The sequence below is a fragment of the Microtus pennsylvanicus genome, chromosome 5 (assembly GCF_037038515.1).
Source record: "Microtus pennsylvanicus isolate mMicPen1 chromosome 5, mMicPen1.hap1, whole genome shotgun sequence".
NCBI classification, from domain to species: Eukaryota; Metazoa; Chordata; class Mammalia; order Rodentia; family Cricetidae; genus Microtus; species Microtus pennsylvanicus.
Genome location: NC_134583.1, coordinates 43,797,604 through 43,818,419, shown reverse-complemented (window position 1 = coordinate 43,818,419; position 20,816 = coordinate 43,797,604). Strand labels below are relative to the sequence as shown.

The 20,816-nt window shown below is 41.2% G+C and overlaps 1 protein-coding gene and 1 pseudogene across 1 annotated transcript; one reads left to right on the top strand and one right to left on the bottom strand.

Moving 5' to 3' along the window:
* The first annotated feature begins 8,412 nt into the window (after positions 1 to 8,412).
* LOC142851258 (E3 ubiquitin-protein ligase TRIM68-like) lies at positions 8,413 to 12,574 on the top strand (annotated as a pseudogene).
* A 6,383-nt stretch (positions 12,575 to 18,957) lies between these two features.
* On the bottom strand, positions 18,958 to 19,932 carry LOC142851257 (olfactory receptor 52I2-like). The gene has a single exon (XM_075975145.1). The coding sequence runs from the start codon at positions 19,930 to 19,932 to the stop codon at positions 18,958 to 18,960; it is 975 nt and encodes a 324-aa protein (XP_075831260.1).
* Positions 19,933 to 20,816: the final 884 nt, after the last annotated feature.

The following is a 20,816-nucleotide window of genomic DNA, read 5'->3' as shown; positions in this document are numbered from 1 at the left end:
TTACCCAACCCACTAGCCCACCACCCGGTGGACCTGCTTAGGTCTTCCCTGGCCTTCAGGTTCCCGGTTACCTCCAGGCTCCGCCCTCCCTCTCTCGCTCTCCTGTAGGCTCTGTGGAAGCGGCTGGGTGCTCCATTCTAACGTCGTCAGATGGGCTGGGTGCTACGTTCTAACGTCGTCAGATGACTTGTCATCTACAAAGATCATGCTGGAGAACCGGGCTAACCAGAAGGGTTTCATAAAGAAAATTAAGTTTACAGTTTTGTGTTGGGCCATATAGCTGAATACAGCTGTTCTCGGCTGCAAATTGAGCACACATGAAAGGTTAATAATTTTAAGACTTGATCAAGTAATTTATGTGTGAAAAAGAGCATTAAAGCAGATTTTCTGTTGGAGAACTATTTCTATTTATCCCCAAATCTTTGACAGCTCCCCGTGGCTACATCTTTTTGAGGCCATATGTAAAAATAACATGCTTCTACCACTTTTCATGATTTATCATTTCTGTTTCTTTGCCTCAGTTTGCTACAGCCAGTATCTTCCAAATTTTCAACTGCTGTTTTGGTTCTAATGTTTCTCTTTGTGTTTTTGATATCAAAGTGTGCACACACACACACAACAACCTTAGATGAAAATATTATATCAAAGTGTACACACACACACTACCTTAGATGAAAATATTATATCAAAGTGTACACACACACACACACACACTACCTTAGATGAAAATATTATATCAAAGTGTACACGCACACACACTACCTTAGATGAAAATATTAACAACTCCACTATCAGCTACCATCTACATTTATATTTAATTCTCATAAATTTGGCGTACGCCTTTAATCCCAGCACTCAGGAGGCAGAGGCAGGCGGATCTCTGTGAGTTCGAGACCAGCCTGGTCTACAGAGCTAGTTCCAGGACAGGCTCCAAAGCCACAGAGAAACCCTGTCTCAAAAAAACCCAAAAAAAAAAAAAATACTGAGGAATTGTTCTTGGCACTGAGAATACAATGTAACCAAAATAAACCATAAATTTAAATTTATCGTGGCATTAGGAATATTATGATAAAAACAAAATATGCGCCTTTTGTTTGCGAGCTAACCAAGCAGCACAGAGTTTCGATCTGGGCACCCAGTGAAACATCATTGTGGTGAGTGAGTGCTGCTGCACCCGGGAACAGCCAGCCTACACTTCCTGGTCATCCTACAGGGGCTATACTTCCCAGTACCTCCTCTCTCTTCCTATCCCATCCAGCTTACATCCAGATACCCCCACCCCCTGTCTCTCTCCCTCCCTCCCTTCTTTGGCGGCAAAGCGCCTCCCTGCTCAGCCTGCCTGGGCGCTGGGACTGAACCCGAAGCGGAGGGCAAAGGGGAAGGCGGTAGCTCCTTTGTCTCCATAGCCTGCCTGCAACAAGCAGGGTGGGCCCTTTGTTTGCGAGCTAACCAAGCAGCAAGGAGATCCGATATGGACACCAGGAGAAACATCACTGGGGAGTGACAGCACTGGGAAGGTACATCAGTCGGCAAGAAGACCTGATCCTGTAAAAGAAGATCCATAGGAGAATATTGGGAGGAAGAGATGGGGAGACACCAATGCAAGAATTCGCCCAACAGTCTGAAAAACAACATGAAACCACCAGAAGCCAGCGACCTCACAACAGGAGGACATGAACACCTTAATCAAGAAGAAGTAGAAAAAACTGACTTCATGAAAGTGATTGACACCCTTAAACAGCATATAAAAAACGCCTTTATAGAAATGGATGAGAAGTATAACAGAAAGTTCGAGGAATTGAGTAAATCAGTGAATGATACCCTAGGAAACCAAGGAAAAACAATCAAGCAGATAATCGAAACAGTTCATGACTTGAAAACTGAAATGGAGGCAAAGAAGAAAACACAAACAGAGGGCCGGCTGGACATGGAAAATCTAGGTAAACGAATAGAGACTACAGAAACAAGCATAACCAGCAGAATACAAGAGATAGAAGAAAGAATCTCGGATTCTGAGGATAACATAGAGAAAATAAACGCACTGATCAAAGAAAACAGCAAGTCCAACAAACTCTCATCACAAAACATTCAGGAAATATGGGACACAATAAAAAGACCAAACCTAAGAATAATTGGAGTAGAAGAAGGAGAAGAAGTGCAGCTCAACGGTCCAGAAAATATACTTAATAAAATTATAGAAGAAAACTTTCCCAACCTGAAGAAGGATGTACCTATGAAGGTTCAAGAAGCATACAGAACACCAAATAGGCTGGATCAAAAAAAAACATCCCCTCGCCATATAATAATCAAAACACAAAATATACAGAATAAAGAAAGAATATTAAGAGCCACAAAGGAAAAAGGCCAACTTACTTATAAAGGTAAACCGATCAGACTTACACCTGACTTCTCTATGGAAACCATGAAAGCCAGAAGGTCCTGGATAGATATACTGCAAAAACTAAGAGACCATGGATGCAAGCCCAGACTACTATATCCAGCCAAGCTTTTGTTCACTATAAATGGAGAAAACAAAATTTTCCAGGATAAAAACAAATTTAAGCAATACGTAGCCACAAATCCAGCCTTACAGAAAATAATAGAAGGAAAATCACTAACCAAGGAGTCCAACAATGACCACAATAACTCAGACATCTAGAGACCCTTCACCAGCGCAACTCAAATAGGGAAACACACAAACCCTACTACTAAAAAAGTGACCGGAGTTAACAACCACTAGTCATTAATATCACTTAATGTCAATGGGCTCAACTCACCTATAAAAAGGCACAGGCTAAGAAATTGGATACGAAAACAGGATCCAACATTCTGCTGTCTACAAGAAACACACCTCAACCACAAAGACAGGCACCTACTCAGAGTAAAGGGCTAGGAAAAGGCTTATCAAGCAAATGAACCTAAGAAACAAGCAGGTGTGGCCATACTAATTTCTAACAAAGTTGACTTCAAACTTAAATCAATCAGAAGAGATGGAGAGGGACATTTTATACTCATAACAGGAACAATTCATCAGGAAGAAGTCTCAATTCTGAATATCTATGCCCCTAATATAAAAGCACCCACGTACGTAAAAGAAACATTGCTAAAATTCAAGGCAGCCATCAAACCGCACACACTAATAGTAGGAGACTTCAACACTCCTCTCTCACCAATGGACAGGTCAATCAGACAGAAACCTAACAGAGAAATCAGAGAATTAATGGAGGTAATGAAGCAAATGGACTTAACAGACATCTATAGATTATTCCACCCAAAGAGGAAAGAATATACCTTCTTCTCTGCAGCTCATGGAACCTTCTCGAAAATTGACCACATACTCGGTAACAAAGCTAACTTACACAGCTACAAAAAAATATTACTAACCACCTGTGTCTTATCAGACCACCATGGATTAAAGTTAGAATTCAACAACAATGCTACCCCCAGAAAGCCTACAAACTCATGGAAACTGATCAGCCAACTACTGAACCATACCTGGATTAAGGAAGAAATAAAGAAAGAAATTAAAGTCTTCCTTGAATTCAATGAAAATAAAGAAACAACATACTCGAACTTATGGGACACTATGAAAGCAATCCTAAGAGGAAAGTTCATAGCACTAAGTGCCCACTTAAAGAAAACAGAGAAAGCACATATTGGAGACTTAACAGCCCACCTGAAAGCTCTAGAAAAAAAAAGAAGCAGACTCACCTAGGAGGAGTAGAAGACTGGAAATAATCAAACTAAGGGCTGAAATCAAAAAAATAGAAACACAGAAAACAATCCAAAGAATCAATGAATCAAAAAGCTGGTTCCTGGAGAAAATCAACAAGATTGACAAACCCCTATCAAACTAGTAAAACAGCAGAGAGAAAATTTGCAAATTAATAAGATCAGAAATGAAAAGGGGGACATAACCACAAACACAGAGGAAATTCAGAGAGTCATTAGATCTTACTACAAAAGCCTGTATGCCACTAAACTGGAAAATGTAAAAGAAATGGACACTTTTTTAGATAAATACCATTTACCAAAATTAAACCAGGACCAGGTGAACAACCTAAACAGACCTGTCAGTCGCGAAGAATTAGAAGCTGTTATCAAAAACCTCCCTACCAAAAAAAGCCCAGGGCCAGATGGTTTCAATGCGGAATTCTACCAGAACTTCCAAGAAGACCTAATACCTATACTCCTCAATGTATTCCACAATATAGAAACAGAAGGGGCATTACCAAATTCCTTTTATGAAGCTACAGTTACTCTGATACCAAAACCACACAAAGACTCAACCAGGAAAGAGAATTATAGGCCGATCTCACTCATGAATATCGACGCAAAAATCCTCAACAAAATACTGGCAAACCGAATCCAAGAACACATCCGAAAAATTATCCATTATGATCAAGTAGGCTTCATTTCTGAGATGCAGGGCTGGTTCAACATATGAAAAATCTATCAATGTAATCCAGCATATAAATAAACTGAAAGAAAAAAACCATATGATCATTTCATTAGATGCTGAAAAAGAATTTGACAAAATTCAACATCCATTTATGTTAAAAGTCTTGGAGAGATTAGGGATACAAGGGTCATACCTAAATATAATAAAAGCTATATACAGCAAGCCAACAGCTAACATCAAATTAAACGGAGAGAAACTCAAAGCCATCCCGCTTAACTCAGGAACACGACAAGGCTGTCCACTCTCTCCGTATCTCTTCAATATAGTGCTTGAAGTTCTAGCAATAGCAATAAGACAACATAATGGGATCAAGGGGATTCGAATTGGAAAGGAAGAAGTGAAACTTTTCCTATTTGCAGATGATATGATAGTGTACATAAGCGACCCCCAAAACTCGACCAAAGAACTTTTACAGCTGATAAACAGCTTTAGTAATGTGGCAGGATACAAGATCAACTCCAAAAAATCAGTCGCCCTCTTATACACAAAGGATATGGAAGCAGAGAGGGAAATCAGAGAAGCTTCTCCATTCACGATAGCCACAAACAGCATAAAATATCTTGGGGTAAAACTAACCAAAGAAGTGAAAGATCTATTTGACAAGAACTTTAAGGCATTGAAGAAAGAAATTGAAGAGGATACCAGAAAATGGATGGACTTCCCTTGCTCTTGATTTGGGAGGATCAACATAGTAAAAATGGCAATTCTACCAAAGGCAATTTATAGATTCAATGCAATCCCCATCAAGATCCCATCAAAATTCTTCACAGATCTGGAGAGGACAATAATCAACTTTATATGGAAAAACAAAAAACCCAGGATAGCCAAAACAATCCTATACAATAAAGGATCTTCTGGAGGCATTACCATCCCTAACTTCAAACTCTATTACAGAGCTACAGTAATGAAAACAGGGTGGTACTGGCATAAAAACAGAGAAGTCGACCAATGGAATCGTATAGAAGACCCGGATTTTATCCCACAAACCTATGAACACCTCATTTTCGATAAAGGAGCTAAAAGTATACAAAGGAAGAAAGAAAGCATCTTCAACAAATGGTGCTGGCACAACTGGATGTCAACCTGTAGAACAATGAAAACAGACCCATATCTATCACCGTGCACAAAACTCAAGTCCAAATGGATTAAAGACCTCAATATCACCCCGAAAACACTGAACCTGATAGAAGAGAAAGTGGGAAATACCCTACAACAGATGGGCACAGGTGATCGCTTCTTAGGTATAACCCCAGAAGCACAGACATTAAGGGCAACATTGAATAAATGGGACCTACTTAAACTGAGAAGCTTCTGTAAAGCAAAGGACACTGTCACTAAGACACAAAGGCAACCTACTGACTGGGAGCAGATCTTCACCAACCCCGCAACTGACAAAGGTCTGATCTCCAAAATATATAGAGAACTCAAGAAACTAGACTGTAAAAGGCTAATCAACCCAATTAAAAAATGGGGCACTGAACTGAACAGAGAATTCTCAACAGAAGAAGTTCAAATGGCCAAAAGACATTTAAGGTCATGCTCAACCTCCTTAGCGATCAGGGAAATGCAAATCAAAACAACTTTGAGATATCATTTTACACCTGTCAGAATGGCTAAAGTCAAAAACACCAAGGATAGCCTTTGCTGGAGAGGCTGTGGAGGAAGGGGTACCCTCATCCATTGCTGGTGGGAATGCAATCTTGTGCAACCACTGTGGAAGTCAGTGTTTCGGTTTCTCAGGAAATTCGGGATCAACCTACCCCTGGACCCAGCAATACCACTCTTGGGAATTTACCCAAGAGATGCTCTACCACATGACAAAAGCATTTGTGCAACTATGTTCATAGCAGTATTATTTGTAATAGCCAGAACCTGGAAACAACCTAGATGCCCTTCAATGGAAGAATGGATGAAGAAAGTATGGAATATATACACACTAGAGTACTACGCTGTGGTAAAAAACAATGACTTCTCGAATTTTGCATGCAAATGGATGGAAATAGAAAACACTATCCTGAGTGAGGTATCCCAGACCCAAAAAGATGAACATGGGATGTACTCACTCATAATTGGTTTCTAGCCATAAATAGGGGTCACGGAGTCTACAATAGGTGAACCTAAAGAAGCTAAGTAAGAAGGTGAACACAAGGAAAAAATATAGTTATCCTCTTGGCTAAGGGAAGTAGACAAAATTGCCTGGGAGAAAATTGGGATCTTGGGGGTGGGGTGGGATGGGGGTAAGGGGAGATGGGGAGAGAAAAGGTAGAAGGGAAGGAGGGGGCACTTGGGGAAACAGGAGGATCGGGATAAAGGAAGGTTGGATAGGGGAGCACAGAACCACAATTCTTAGGTAAGGGAGCCACTTTAGGGTGGGCAAGAGACTTGACCCTAGAGGGGCTCCCAGGTGCCCAAGCTGAGGTCCCCAGTTAGTTCCTTGGGCAGCTGAGGATAGGGAACCTGAAATGACCCTATCCTAGAGCAATACTGACGAATATCTTGCATATCATCCTAGAACCTTCATCTGGTGATGGATGGAGATAGAGTCAGAGACCCACACTGGAGCACTGGACTGAGCTCCCAAGGTCCCAATGAGGAGCAGAAGGAGGGAGAACATGAGCAAAGAAGTCGGGACCACGAGGGGTGCACCCACCCACTGAGACAGTGGAGCTGATCTACTGGGAGCTCACCAAGGCCAGCTGGACTGTTACCGAAAAAGAATGGGATAAAACTGGACTCTCTGAACATGGCGAACAATGAGGGCTGATGAGACGCCAAGGACAATGGCACGGGGTTTTGATCCTACTTAATGTGCTGGCTTGGTGGAAGCCTAGCCAGTTTGGATGTTCACCTTCCTAGATATGGATGAAGGGGGGAGGACCTAGGACTTAGCACAGGGCAGGGAACCCTGACTGCTCTTTGGACTGGAGAGTGAGGGGGAGAGGAGTGGGGAGAAGGGGAGAGGGGTGGGAGGAGGGGGAGAAGAGTGGGAAGAGGGGGAGGAGGGGGAGGGAAATGGGAGGCTGGGAGGAGGTGGAAATTTGGGGTTTTTTTCTTTATTATTCTCCTTTTATCAATAAAAAAAGCAAAAAAAATATGCTTGGTCAATCAAACTTGTGGTAAGTGATGTCCCAGTTAAAACAGCACGACCCCAAAGAGGGTCAAATGAGTAGACGTGGGTTGAGGATCCCTCCAATGGGGCTTGCAATGAACCATGTGGGACTTCGGTATTTGCAGAACTGGATCTTAGGATTCCGGATCCCGTGGTCTGGTGGTGGGAGTGGAGCAGGGAAACGGTGAGAAGGAAAGACCTGCTGGTGGCCTGGATCCAAGCCCTACAGATTTTCTGTCCTGGCTCCTCCAAAATGCCCTTCTGCAAGAATCAACAGTGAGTTCTTCCTCTCTGATTTTGAATTTGTCTCATATCCTGAGCTGGAGAAGACAGGTGGTTTTCCCAAAGTAGAATAATATGAACCTGGCACAAACACCTGCAAAATGAGAACAATGGTTTCTATCCTGGAAATTATGGTGAGATAAACATTATCCATGAAAAGTACATAGAGCCATACCTGGCACATAGTAGATATTCAAGAGTGTTTCCTATAATTTCTTATATCTCCTAATAAACTGTAAGAGCATTTGGGGTCTAGGAAGTGTTTCCTAACCCTGATGTAATCACTTGGCAGGCATGTATTCAGCAGTTCTTTGCCTGGTAGACACTATTAGATCCTGGAGATATAGCAGTATTTAAAGCCAATGTGAAGCCTCCCTTTACATGGCCTGTTCAGGAGCACAACTTACAATATGAGTTAACAAATATACCAAGAAAGCCTGCCACTGACCGCTCACGCTTCATACACATGTGTGGCCTGGGCAAAGTCATCTGTATACATCTATCTATATCCTGAGGTGATTCTTGTTTTCCAAGGGGTGCTTTTCCCTCAGCTTCTAACATGCCTCACTGCCTGCTGAGGAGAGTGTCCCATTCTGTTGGTGAGTGAAGAGACGCAGGAGAGGACGTTAGTGAGAACGGGACACTGAGAAATGACATTTTACACTTGAGTGTACAAGCTCTGAAATCCTGAGCAGACAGACAGAGCTCCTGTGCTTTTGCACCTTGAAGAACGTAACTGTACACAAAAGGTGTCACAGAGAGAAGCTGACAGTATTTTGGGGCCGTCTTCTGAATGCCGGAATATCACATTTTCAACTAACTTGTCAAAGTCCAAGTGAGAATATGTTGATTTCTATAACATGATGGGAATGGTAGGGTAGAATAAACTCAGAAGAGTCAGAATTGAACAAACAAATAAAGAAGAATTCTCTAAATCCACTGTCTTAGCCATCCCTACCCTTCTTGTGCCTTCCGTGGTGTGAACAGTGTTGCCCCATGAGAGTTTGGGTGGTAGACAGTGTTCATTATAAATGGCAGCCAATGAAGGTTCTAAAACACGTGCATTTTTATCAATCACTAGTTTTGTTATGGGGGGCAGAGCTTACTGTTGTTACCTTTTCCTCTTATTTTCTCTTTTTTCTTTTATTCTTTGCCGTCTTCATTTCTGTTCTGGGACTGTTGTTAGATGGAACCGTAGGTCCTGCAGCATTAGTAGAAGCTTTTGTGGAAGAAATGAGCTATCCTATCTGTATGCCCTTCCTCAGGGAGCCTGTGGGCATCAACTGTGGCCACACTTTCTGCCACAGCTGTCTCTCTGGAAGCTCTCAGGAGAGTCCCAGGACTTGGACCACACCTGTCCCCTTTGTCAAGCTCCTATGCAGCCAAGGAAACTATGTCCCAATTGGCAACTGGCCAGTGTTGTAGATGAGGTCTGTCTACTAAGGTTCTGTATGGAAATGGGACTAAAGACTGATGTGTGTGATCTCCATTAGGAACCTCTGATGTGTTCTGCCAAGAGGCTGACGCGGTAACCTGCAAGGCCTGTCAGCAGTCCCCAGAGCATTAAGCACACAGTGTTGTGCCCATAGAGGATGTTGCCGGGGAATATGAGGTAGAATAGAAGCTGGCTACACCAGTCTTTTCTCTGCCCCTCATCTGGTCTTCTCTATATCAGAAGTCTATCTTGGAGAGCTGATCCCCTTTCCCCTGGTGGCTACAAATCATTGCATCTAATATTCTGAGCTATATCTTTTCCTTCATTCATGGCCATCTTTGGTTTTCTTCTCTCCCATTTCCTCTGCATCCCATCTCAAGCCTTATCTTGGGGATGCCTAACCAGAGGATGAGTTTAGTGTTGAGAACTTGAAGCAAGCCCTTGGTTTCCATTGGTTTCTACGTGACTTGAATGAGTTTATATAATGACAGCTCTTTAGTAGTTAAAAACCTGCTAACTTCCCCCTACTAGGGCCACATGAGTTACTTGACATTAGCTGAATCATTTTAACTCTTCATTTTATAAATTCAACTCAGGCTTAGTAATTTTGGATCATGACACATTATTTGGGAACTGGAAAGGACTGTAAATGAATCCCTTAAGATTGATTCTCCAATTGCCAGACATGCTGATGTGCTAAATATACATTAATACTCACAGGATCCATATTATCAGGTCTTTCCGACTTCAGTTTAAATTAAAGACAGATGAAAGGCTAGACTAGAGAGCTTGTTCTTTGCCAAGGGCTCCGTTTCCCACACTTGGGGATAAGACTTCTGTCACATGCCTTGCTGGTTTTTCCTAACCGCTGTGATCAGCTTCTAGGCCCCACCGTGCTCTTTCTCAGATGTACATGAGAAATAATCTTGTTCTATTTTAATTCTCTTTCTTCAAGTTAAGATTAAAATGTAAGGACATATGGCAAATCCTCTGAATAAACATTTTTCTTATGGGACAAATATCTAAAACATTAAAAGTGTGGCTATTTCATTTCATTTTGAGAGTTTTAGGACAAGGAAATAGTTTAACATTCTGACACAGAGGCTAAGATCTTGGCTGGTTCCCAGCCCTGTCATTTACTAGCTTTGGATAGGGCACTTTCTGAGCCTCAGTTTTATTTATAAAATGGTGATGACACCAACATCTGGGGACTGTACTTTTATTAGTCGTTTTTCTTGTTGTTGTCATCAAATCCCAGACAAGAAGCCACGGAAAAGGAGAAGAGGTTCATTTTGACTTAGAGTTCAAAGGGATACAGGGCATTGTGGTGGGAAAATCACAGTGACAGGAGCACATGACATCTGGTCACATGACATATGTAGTTAGGAAGAATAAACAGGAAGTGAGACTAGGCCATAAGACCTCAAGGGCTGCCCCACAGTGATCCGCTTTTTCCATGCTGGCTAGACCTCCTAACGTTCCCTACAGCTTCCCACAGCCATCCCCAGCCGAGGGTCGGGGCTTCAAACACATGGCCTGCGGAGGGTGCTTCACATCCAAATTCCAGCAGTATTACTGTGTTATAAATGCTTGAACCATGTCTGTACTTTATATTTTTTTAATTTTATTTTTTCATGGTTTTATTTTTATTGTTTTTATTGAGTCATATATTTTCCTCTTCTCCCCTCTCTTCCTCCCTGCTGCCCTTCTGCCCTCTCCTGTGATCCCCACACTCCCAATTTACTCAAGAGATCTTGTCTTTTTCTGCTTCCCATGTAGATTAGATCCATGTATATCTCTCTTAGGCTCCTCTTTGATGTCTAGGTTCTCTGGGATTGTGATTTGTAGGCTGCTTTTCTTTGCTTTATGTCTAAAAGCCTCTTATGCATGAGTACATATTATATTTGTATTTCTGGGTGTGGGTTACCTCACTCAATATGATGTTTTCTAGATCCATCCATTTGCCCACAAATTTCAAGATGTCATTATTTTTTTTCCATTGTGTAGTACTCCATTGTGTAAAAGTACCACATCTTCTTTATTCATTTTTCAGTCAATGGGGCATTTAGGTTGTTATTAGGCTCTGGCTATGACAAATAATGCTGCTATGAACACAGTTGAGCACATGTGTTGTAGTACAATTGAGCATCCTTTGGGTATATACTCAATATGGTATTGCTAGGTCTTTCTTGAATTCTTTGAATTCTTTGTATATTTTGGAGATCAGCCCTCTGTCTGATGTGGACTTGGTAAAAATCTTTTCCCATTCTGTAGGCTGTCATTTTGTCTTGTTGACCGGGTCCTTTGCTTTGCAAAAGCTTCTCGGTTTCAGGAGGTCCCATTTATTAATTGTTTCTCTCAGTGTCTGTGCTGCTGGGATTATATTTAGGAAGTGGTTCCCTGTGCCAATGTGTTCAAGTGTACTTCCTGCTTTCTCTTCTATAAGATTCAGTGTGGTTGGCTTTATGTTGAGGTCTTTGATCCATTTGGACTTGTGTTTTGTGCATGGTGGTAGATGTGGATCTATTTTCATTCTTCTATATATTGATATCTAGTTATGCCAGCACCATTTGTTGAATATTCTTTCTTTTTTCCATTTTATATTTTTTTACTTTTTGTCAAAAATCACATGTTCATAGGTTATGGATTGATATCTAGGTCTTCGATTCAGTTCCTTTGGTCCTCCTGTTACTTTATAATTCCCTAACAGAAAACTTGCTGTTATCAGAGTGGAAGGCAGTAGCTAAATGCTTTTGGCTTTCCCATAAGAATCTTTATTCTCCTGGGAAAGCATCTTACTGTGTGTCTGAACTACCCAAGGAGCTTCCTAAATTCAGGTTCTCTTTTTCTAGGTATAGGGTAAGACTCCAGAGTCTGCTATGCTTATGCTCCTGACTTTGGAGCACACTCTCAGCAGCAAGGTTCTGGGAAACAACAGGGAAGAATAATGAGTAATGAGAATAAAAATAGCCATGAGCAGGGAAGTCCTAAGTTATTGTTTCCTAGCCCACAGACACTTGGCAGCTATGCAAGTTAAGATGATTCTGAACCCAAAGAGCTTCCCTGGGTGTCACATGGGCAGTCTGTGCCTTCTGTGACTCACTTTTCTCTTCCATTTATCCAGCCTTTTGTCTGAGGAACATTGTCACACCCATGAGCTTCCTGTCTCTTGCAGTGCAAACTCCAGGAGGCTCTGGAACTTCTGAGGAAAGAGCAGGACAAAGCCTGGAAGCTGGAAGTCAACGAGGAGGAACGAACTGCCAGCTGGAAGGCAGGTTATGCTTGAGAAAGGGACTCACACCATCCTCCTCCTCCAGAGCTGACGGTGGAGGCTTCCTCGTAGCTGTGAAGCAGAATGCGAGCCTTCGGCTTTCCCTTTACCTAACACTACACAGCTTCTCAAGTCAGCTTGTGGTTGTGAGGTAGCTCTTGCCTCTTGTCTCACATCTCCATGTATGAGGAAAAACCAGTGCTCACACACATGAGCTCATGGGGGTGTGGCTTGTAGAGTGGTAGGCAGTCAAGAACAGTTTGCCTAGTGACGGCAGAGCTGCTAAGACTTTGGTTACCTAAATAGTAGGAAACCACTTCTGAAATATATTTGAAACCAAGAGGCATGAAACTCTCTGAATTTTTGGTCAAGAGACAGTACAATAAACATAAAAACATACAATAAACAATAAACATAGAAACATCACCAAGAAGAAAAAGTACCCAATAGTCTAGTTAACATCCTTAGTAACCACCAGTATAACCTCCAGCTCTTATTCTGAAATGGAAGGTAGTCCACATCTTATCATACCAAGATAATATGTTGTACCAGGATGGTGGGGCCTGCCTATAGACATGCCCTTGAGAGGCAGAGGAAGAGAATTGCTACAACTTTAAGTCCTACATAGTCTACATAGTGAATGGCAGTACGCTAGATCCTATGATGGCTAATAAGAGTAGAACAGATTAAACGTCACTCATTGAAAAATGTGAAATCCAAAATGCTCCAAAATTCAAAATGTCTTATAATCAACATAGTACCAAAAGTAGAAGAAAGTTTGCATAATGATAGGTCACATTCAGAATGCAATAACACTAAAATTATTTTATAAAATTATCTTCAGGCTATCTGTACAAGATATATGGGAAACATAAATGAAATTCATGTTCAGACTTAGATCTTACTGCCAAAGTATCTCTTTATGCATACATAGTCACAAGTCCAGGAAAATGCTAAGTCTGAAATACTCTGGTTCCACTCATTACATGTAAGAAAATACTCTACCTGTGTAAGGGCAAAAACCAAGCCATTGAGGCTGTGAGGAGTCAGGAAGAGAGGAAGATTGGGTCCTTAGTCTTTGCCTCTGTGGCACCCAGTAAATGGTCATACCAAGTCATTTCCAGAGTGTGTGTGTTCCCACACATGAGTGTCCTCCATCCCACATGAACCTTACACCAAAAAGATCAGTGCTAATTACAGTCTTGGCACCACAGACACAGATGGAAACACGAAACTTCCAAGTTAGCCAGAGCTACACAGGAAAACCCTGTCTCAAAAAAGAACAAAACAAAACAACACCACCAAAAATCATAAATCCACCAACACAACACCCATTCTCTTAATGGTTTCAGTTGTCCTACCATGATCTGACACTGAGGTTTTGCCCATAGAGTTGGCATTAATGCCAAGATAGTTTTAAAATACAATGAGGAACTCACTCTCTGTTCTTTTACAAAGTGGTTCCAAAACTAAGCCTTTTGTCTGTTCATTTAATATTTTTCTGTTATCACCCGTTCTGAACAAAAGAGCCTTTCTTATACTATGTAAAACTCTGCTTCTAATTATGAAGCCTTAGAGTGTGTGGATATGGCTCTGATGTCATACAAAATATTGACACCAAAATGTAGTTGGATTAGGGATCAGAGTGGATGTGGCAAGTGCACTCTGAGTAGGCTCCATTCCTGCCTCAGCACATTTTCTGACCACTCCCAGACCATTCCTCTTTCTTGGGACATGCACAGGTAGTTTGACCTAGGAAACTATGGAGTAGACCACGGTAAGTCCCCCACCCTTTCCTTAAGCCCAAAGAGCCTTAACATTGCATCATCGGAGGTCTTAGCCTGGCGTGGCCATATCACCCGACAAGAAAGGTGTTGACTTAATATTCAAATGCAGCCCAAGAAGTGTTTCTAATATTTCCTTTCAACCCTCCATGAAAAGGGCTTATTTGCCAAGCCTTGACCTTGAGACTAGTTAGTTTGAGTAGGCTCTCAAGTCCCATAACCCCTGATTAATAAAGGTTTTGCAGCCTAAGAGGTTGTCTCGTCCTTATCATTGAGTCCTGACTCTTCTTAGCTCTCAAATCTCCTGAATGATTGAGTAGATCAGAATGGTGAAAGTCGGTGTTAGGGTCCCATGTGCAGGAAAAGACATCTTCTGTGTTACCCAAACATAAGATAAGCTGGGTCTCCATCCTCACCACATGGTGTCCACTTGACTCCTGGAGAGATGATTGACCCCACACTGGTGCAGAATCTTCCAGAGTTTTCTAAAGACCCAATTTTCTAGGACTTGATATTTACATATGGTCTTTTTGAGAAAAAAAAATGAAAGACAAACCTTCAGAATAGTAAATGCTGTATACTGAGACTGGCTGAACTACAGAACAAGTTCCATGTCACGGTCAAATAAAATCCATGTTTTATATAATCACATCGCTGACAGATGAGGTCACACTGAGGACTTCACAGTGGAATTGAGAAGAATCGTGAAAGTGAAGCCTGGGTATCCCTGCAGCCGCAGTCTGTGTTTCGGATGCTACAGATTTGGGGCTGAGCTTTGGTGCCTATGGATTTGAAGAAAACTGAAGGATCCAGAATGCCCACACCCATTCTCCTCTGACCCAGAAGTTGCTCTCTATAAACTCACCTTTCACCTGAGGGTGTCCTTATGTCCTGCTCCACCTTCCTGTCTGCAGCACTGGGAACCTCATCTCTTCCCAGATTCTCACAGTGTTTTGGAGTTAGTGATAGTCCTCATTTCTTTTAAACATTTTTTACTTGGTTTTATTTGCTTTTCTTCTTAGTTGGTGTTGTGTGTGTGTGTGTGTGTGTGTGTGTGTGTGTGTGTGTGTGTGTGTGTGTTTAGTCTTTACAAAATAAAGAGCATTTGTTTTAATTGCTTCTTCTTTAAAATATTGAATATTTTCTTGAGAATATCAATAATGACTTCCATTAAAGATCTGTTGTGAATACAGTAACTTCTTAAGCATCATTTCCTGTATGCTTATTTTATGATTAGCTTGTTGGGCCACTCAAAACACATGCTATAAGATACAGAAATCTAAGGTGTAGAGGTTACACTCTCAACACACGGAAACATGCTGCTTGTTGGGGTGAATTCTTTCAGAAAGCCCATGCCCAAATCTCCTGAGACACCTTTCCAGCCTCACACTGGTCCTTAATCCCTGAAGGTGCACGTGTCTGCAGGGTTCATCCCTGAAAAGTGACCTAGGCAAGTCATTTAACATCAATAAGTAAATCATAGAATGTGAAAGAATATTTTATTCCAAATAAAAGGATGGAGGGATGCAGAATTAACATGCTGTCCTGATGAAAGCAGTACTGCATGCATATTCACTTGAATACAGCATTGCAGCCTGTGACAACCTCATGGCCCTACCTAAGTGCCTCCGTCGACACCCAAAAACAATCTCACTCTGCCCTAGGGCATCTGTTTTCTCAAAGCAAGACTTGGCCCCTAAAAATACATATTTACCATTTTCATTTCTCTGCTTTAGACACAAGTAACCCTATATACCTATTATATAGGTATATAATATACATCTGCCATCCCTCGCATCCTTTCCAAAGGAAGTGCAGGTGTCCATAATGCCTCCAGACCTGGCTGGCCACATTATACTTATATACTTGGATAGGGAACTAGAATCCTCAGTTCTGACGTAACCCTAACCTCAAGACCTTTTAAATTCAAATGCTTTCCTAATTCAGTTATCGCATAATAGATTTCCTCTTGTAGCATTCATTCTCTGGTTAAGAATGCCTCCTATTACACATGTCTCACACCAAATAATATGTAGATTCACGAGAAGCAGTAACATCACAGGAACCACAAGAGATCAAAGACAATGGGGTTACTTTGAGTGTGGTCCTTTCCAAACACCTCCCACTGGGAGACTCCCTTTCCCATGAGATACTCTGGCGTCTGTCTTCCCAGAACACCACTGCTCTTGGCCTCTGCCCAGCAGCCAAACACTGCGACTCCTCCAGAGACTGCCTCTCTTCTCTGCAGTCTCTTGGGCATTTCAGACTGAGAGGAGTCAGGAGCCTGGAGAGCAAAGTGTTTGTGTCTTCTCGTCTCCAGAGGTCAAATGGTCCAAGTTTCATTTTTTCTCTTAGTACATTTTTTTCATTCATGTATTTGTTTACTTATCTATTTATTTATTGTGCATATGTATGTGGGAATGCCCATACTACAGTATACATAGGAAGGTCAGATAGCAGCTCGAAGTAGTCATTCCTCTTCTTCCGTCATGTAGCTCCTGGGAACTGAACTCAGGTTGTCAGGCGTGGCAGCAAGTGCCTGTACTCACTGAGCCATTGTACCAGCCCTGGTGTTATACTAGCCCTGGTTACTTTTTTAATTCTTCAATACTCCAGAACCTCTAAGGCAGTGGTTCTCAACCTTCCTAATGCTGCAATCCTTTGATACAGTTCCCCATGTTGTGATGACCCCCAAATATAACATCATTTTTATTGCTACTTCATAATTATAATTTTGTTACTTTTATGAAACATAGTATAAATAGCTCATATTTCCAATGGTCTTAGGTGACCCCTGTGAATGGGTCATTGAACCCCATAGAGGATGTGACCGAGAGATTGAGAAACACTGCTCTAGTGGGTGTTTTCTTAAGATTTCCATATTTGGTTTCTCAGTCCTCTGAAGGAACTGCTGTCATTATACCCACATTTCATCTCTGAACTTGAGATACAGAAAAATGTGCAAAGCTTCTAAGACCAAGGATGAAGTTGCAGATTCTAAATCAGAACATGATTCACTGGTCTCATACGGTTTGCACATCTGTGTGATGCCATGAACGTGAGGGCCAAGAACTAAGCTTGGAGACCCGATTCCATTGTTTATGAATTACCTAGTGGGGTTGCTGCATCATCAGGTTATCCCTGCTTTTCATATTTCGTAGATTACCCATATCCCACTAACATAGTTTTCCTGTTCCAGTCTCCACTAACGGTTCAGTTTGTTCGCACTTTCACCGAAGCTGGTTTTTACATGGCAGGGGGTGGTCTAGTTTGAGTTACTGTGATCACGCCTTGGGTCAAATGGATTATCTCACTGTAGTTTTATTTTTAATCTCTGTAATTATTAGTGACAAAGAGCATCTTTGCATATGTTAGCTGGTCACTTGTACATGTCCTTTACAGGAATCTCGATTGCAGTTTGAGTACCTGATTTGTTGTTGTTGAATTATAGAATTTAATCATTTACTAAGTAAATAATTCTTATTAAATACCCAGTTCCAAATATACCTTCTTCCATCCTGCATGGCGTCTCTGCACTTTGTTTTGTCTTTTGTTACACAAGATTAGTTCTGCTCCTTGTAGCTGCATCTATTTTTCGCTTTTGCTGACTACACTTTGGATATCATATCCAAGAAATCTTTGCAATGTTAAATGTTTTCTCTAGTTTTATGATTTTCAGTCTTCCAATTAATTCTTCATATATTTTCTGTTGATTTTTGCATACGGTGTAAGGTCTCATCTAATAGTTTTGCATTTGAAAGTCCAGTAATGATAACACCATGAGCAACGTCAGATCTGTTAACCAAATATACCTCTGAGTTCAGGTCTGAGCTCCCTATTAATTATTTTTCCATCTTTACGTCAGTACTATACTGATTATATTTCCAATAGACTTAAAACTAATCAGAAGAGGTGGAAGACAGTTCACTCTAATCAAGGGAACAATTAGCCAACCTGCTACTGCAGTTTTTCCTAGCACTTTGGATTTTAATATCAGATAATTAGTCTTATTAAGATTTTCAATTTCATTAAGAATCAAATATATGTGTCTCTGCCCTATGAAACTGTGTGGCTATCAGAAGGGAATTTCCTCCCAGATTCAGGATTGGTTTTTTTTATTACTGTGTTTCTTTTTCCAGTTCATTCATTAGAAAGGGGCCAACACCATTGACCTTAAGTTTACATAAGATAAACTAAAATCTATTTTAGGTGAAGGAGGTTTGTGCTCCAAGAATAAACATGGGCATCAAATAAAATGGATTCACTGGTGATCCAGAAAGGAAGAGCTAGTTTGTAGCGCAGCATCACACTGGGGGAGGAACAAGAAAGTTCTAGCAAGAGAAAAGGGGACAAACTAACTTTCATCAACAGAAAGAATGATTTTAGATAGGAATAGAGATCTTTTTTAAAAACAAAAAACAAGATAAAGAAACAAAATAACAAACTCATGCTCTGCCCAAATTTCAATATAGTAGCATGCTAAATAAAGACACCAGGAAATTCAATCACTTCTGTCAAACTCTAGTGAGAAGTTGAAGTAAGCCAGTCCATGTCCATAGATCTCAGAGTTTTCACGGCCGTTGGCTGGAACTTAAGGTATGGGAAGCTGTGTGCTCATGAACCGTGAGTACCCTGGTAAGAGAAGCCCTGCATCAGCAGACTCCATATCCGCTCCCGGATCTGCTTGGTCCTGATACCATAAATGACAGGGTTCAGGGTGGGCGGAATGATCAGGTACAAGTCAGCCAGCAACACTTGGGTGTGCAGCGGGACTTTGTCCTGCCCTAGCCAGGCTACATAGATGGACGCCATCCCAGGGAGATAGTACAGAGCCATAACAGCAACATGAGAGCCACATGTACTCAGCGCCTTCCGCTGTGCATGCTTTGATGACAAACCAAACACTGCCCTGAGGATCAAAGTATAGGAGGCAGAAATGAAGGCCACATCTGAGCCCACAATGATGGAGGAAAAAACCAAACTGTAGAGACTGGTGGGCATGGGGTCAGCACACGCTAACTTGGCCACAGCCATGTGTTCACAGTAGGAATGTGGAACTACATTGGAGCCACAGAAAGGCAAATGACTCAACATCCAACTCAACGGAGTCATAAAAATCACAGCTCTAGTGGTGATGGTTACACTAATCCCCAGCATCACGTTAGGAGTGAGGATTCTCATATAATGTAGGGGCTTGCAGATGGCCACATAGCGATCAAAAGCCATGGCCAGTAGCAGCCCTGTCTCCACAGCTGTGGCTGCGTGGACAAAGTACATCTGAGTGAAACAGGCATTAAAGCTGATGGAGCTGCCTCCTGAGCTGAAGATGCTCAGCATCTTAGGTACCACAGAGGAAGCCATAACAATGTCCACAGCAGCCAGAACACAGAGAAAGAAGCACATGGGCTCTTGTAGAGTGGAGTCCATACAGATCACAGTGATAATGAGGGTGTTTCCTAGGAGGGCTATGCTATACATGGAGCTCAATGAGATGCCCAGCCAAAGATAGGAAGACTGCAAGCCTGGAATGCCAACAAGGAAGAAGGTGGCAGGGGACTCCATTGTATGATTGTAAGATGTAGCCAGCATCACTGGTCAGACTGCTTTCCTGTTCATTTATAAGGTACTATGAGACAGGTAATTGTCTTACAAAGTTGATTCTTCTGTATGATGGTCAAAAATTCTTGGGGTATTTTCTTCTTGGTGGTATTTGCATAACCTAAAATAATTAACATATTTTAAAAGTAGCCTTTCATCCTATAAAAATTTTGCACTTAGCCAATTTCTATTCACATCTCAAGGATCAATTCTTAGTTTTTCTACAGGCGGTGTTGTCTCTCTTTCTCGGTCTCTCTCTCTCTCTTTCTCTCTCTCTCCATACCTATTTCCATGTAGGTATTACATGTTTATTTTTATCTCAGGTGTTCATGGAATCTTTCATGTTGATCCTTAATGATTTCAAATTGATGATTCAAATGGTCTGTCTATGGTTGATGATATACAGTCAAGTATGTATCATTTATTTGTAACTTTGTGTAACCCTAGCCTGTGAAACAAAACTAGGAGATACATTTCATATGTTCCTTATAGACAGCTACTTCAACATAATGAATAATCAAAGAATTTGCCTTTTTTCTCATGATTGCTAAATTATACAAACTTATTGAAATCAAACATCATATTATAGCTGCTTAAGATCATACCTAGAGAAATTGAAAAATGTTCTTGTTGGTCAAAAATGCATTATATAGAAAGTGTAGGTTCAGGAAATAAGGCCTTTAGAAAATGACATAATTGCTTTCCATATAAACAAATGGTTTTTAAACACTTTTAATTTCTCACTTTGGTGTTCAATTTCCTTGTAGTTTCAATTACTACTCTAAATAATTGCACATTAACCCTCCAGACGCCCATCAAGATGAACCTTCCCATAGCTTTTCTGCTTCTTCAATATGGTTTACCCCTTCTCATGA

Coding starts and splice junctions, on each gene's coding strand:
- LOC142851257 (XM_075975145.1), bottom strand. CDS start 19,932: ATGCTGGCTACATCTTACAATCATACAATGGAGTCCCCTGCCACCTTC.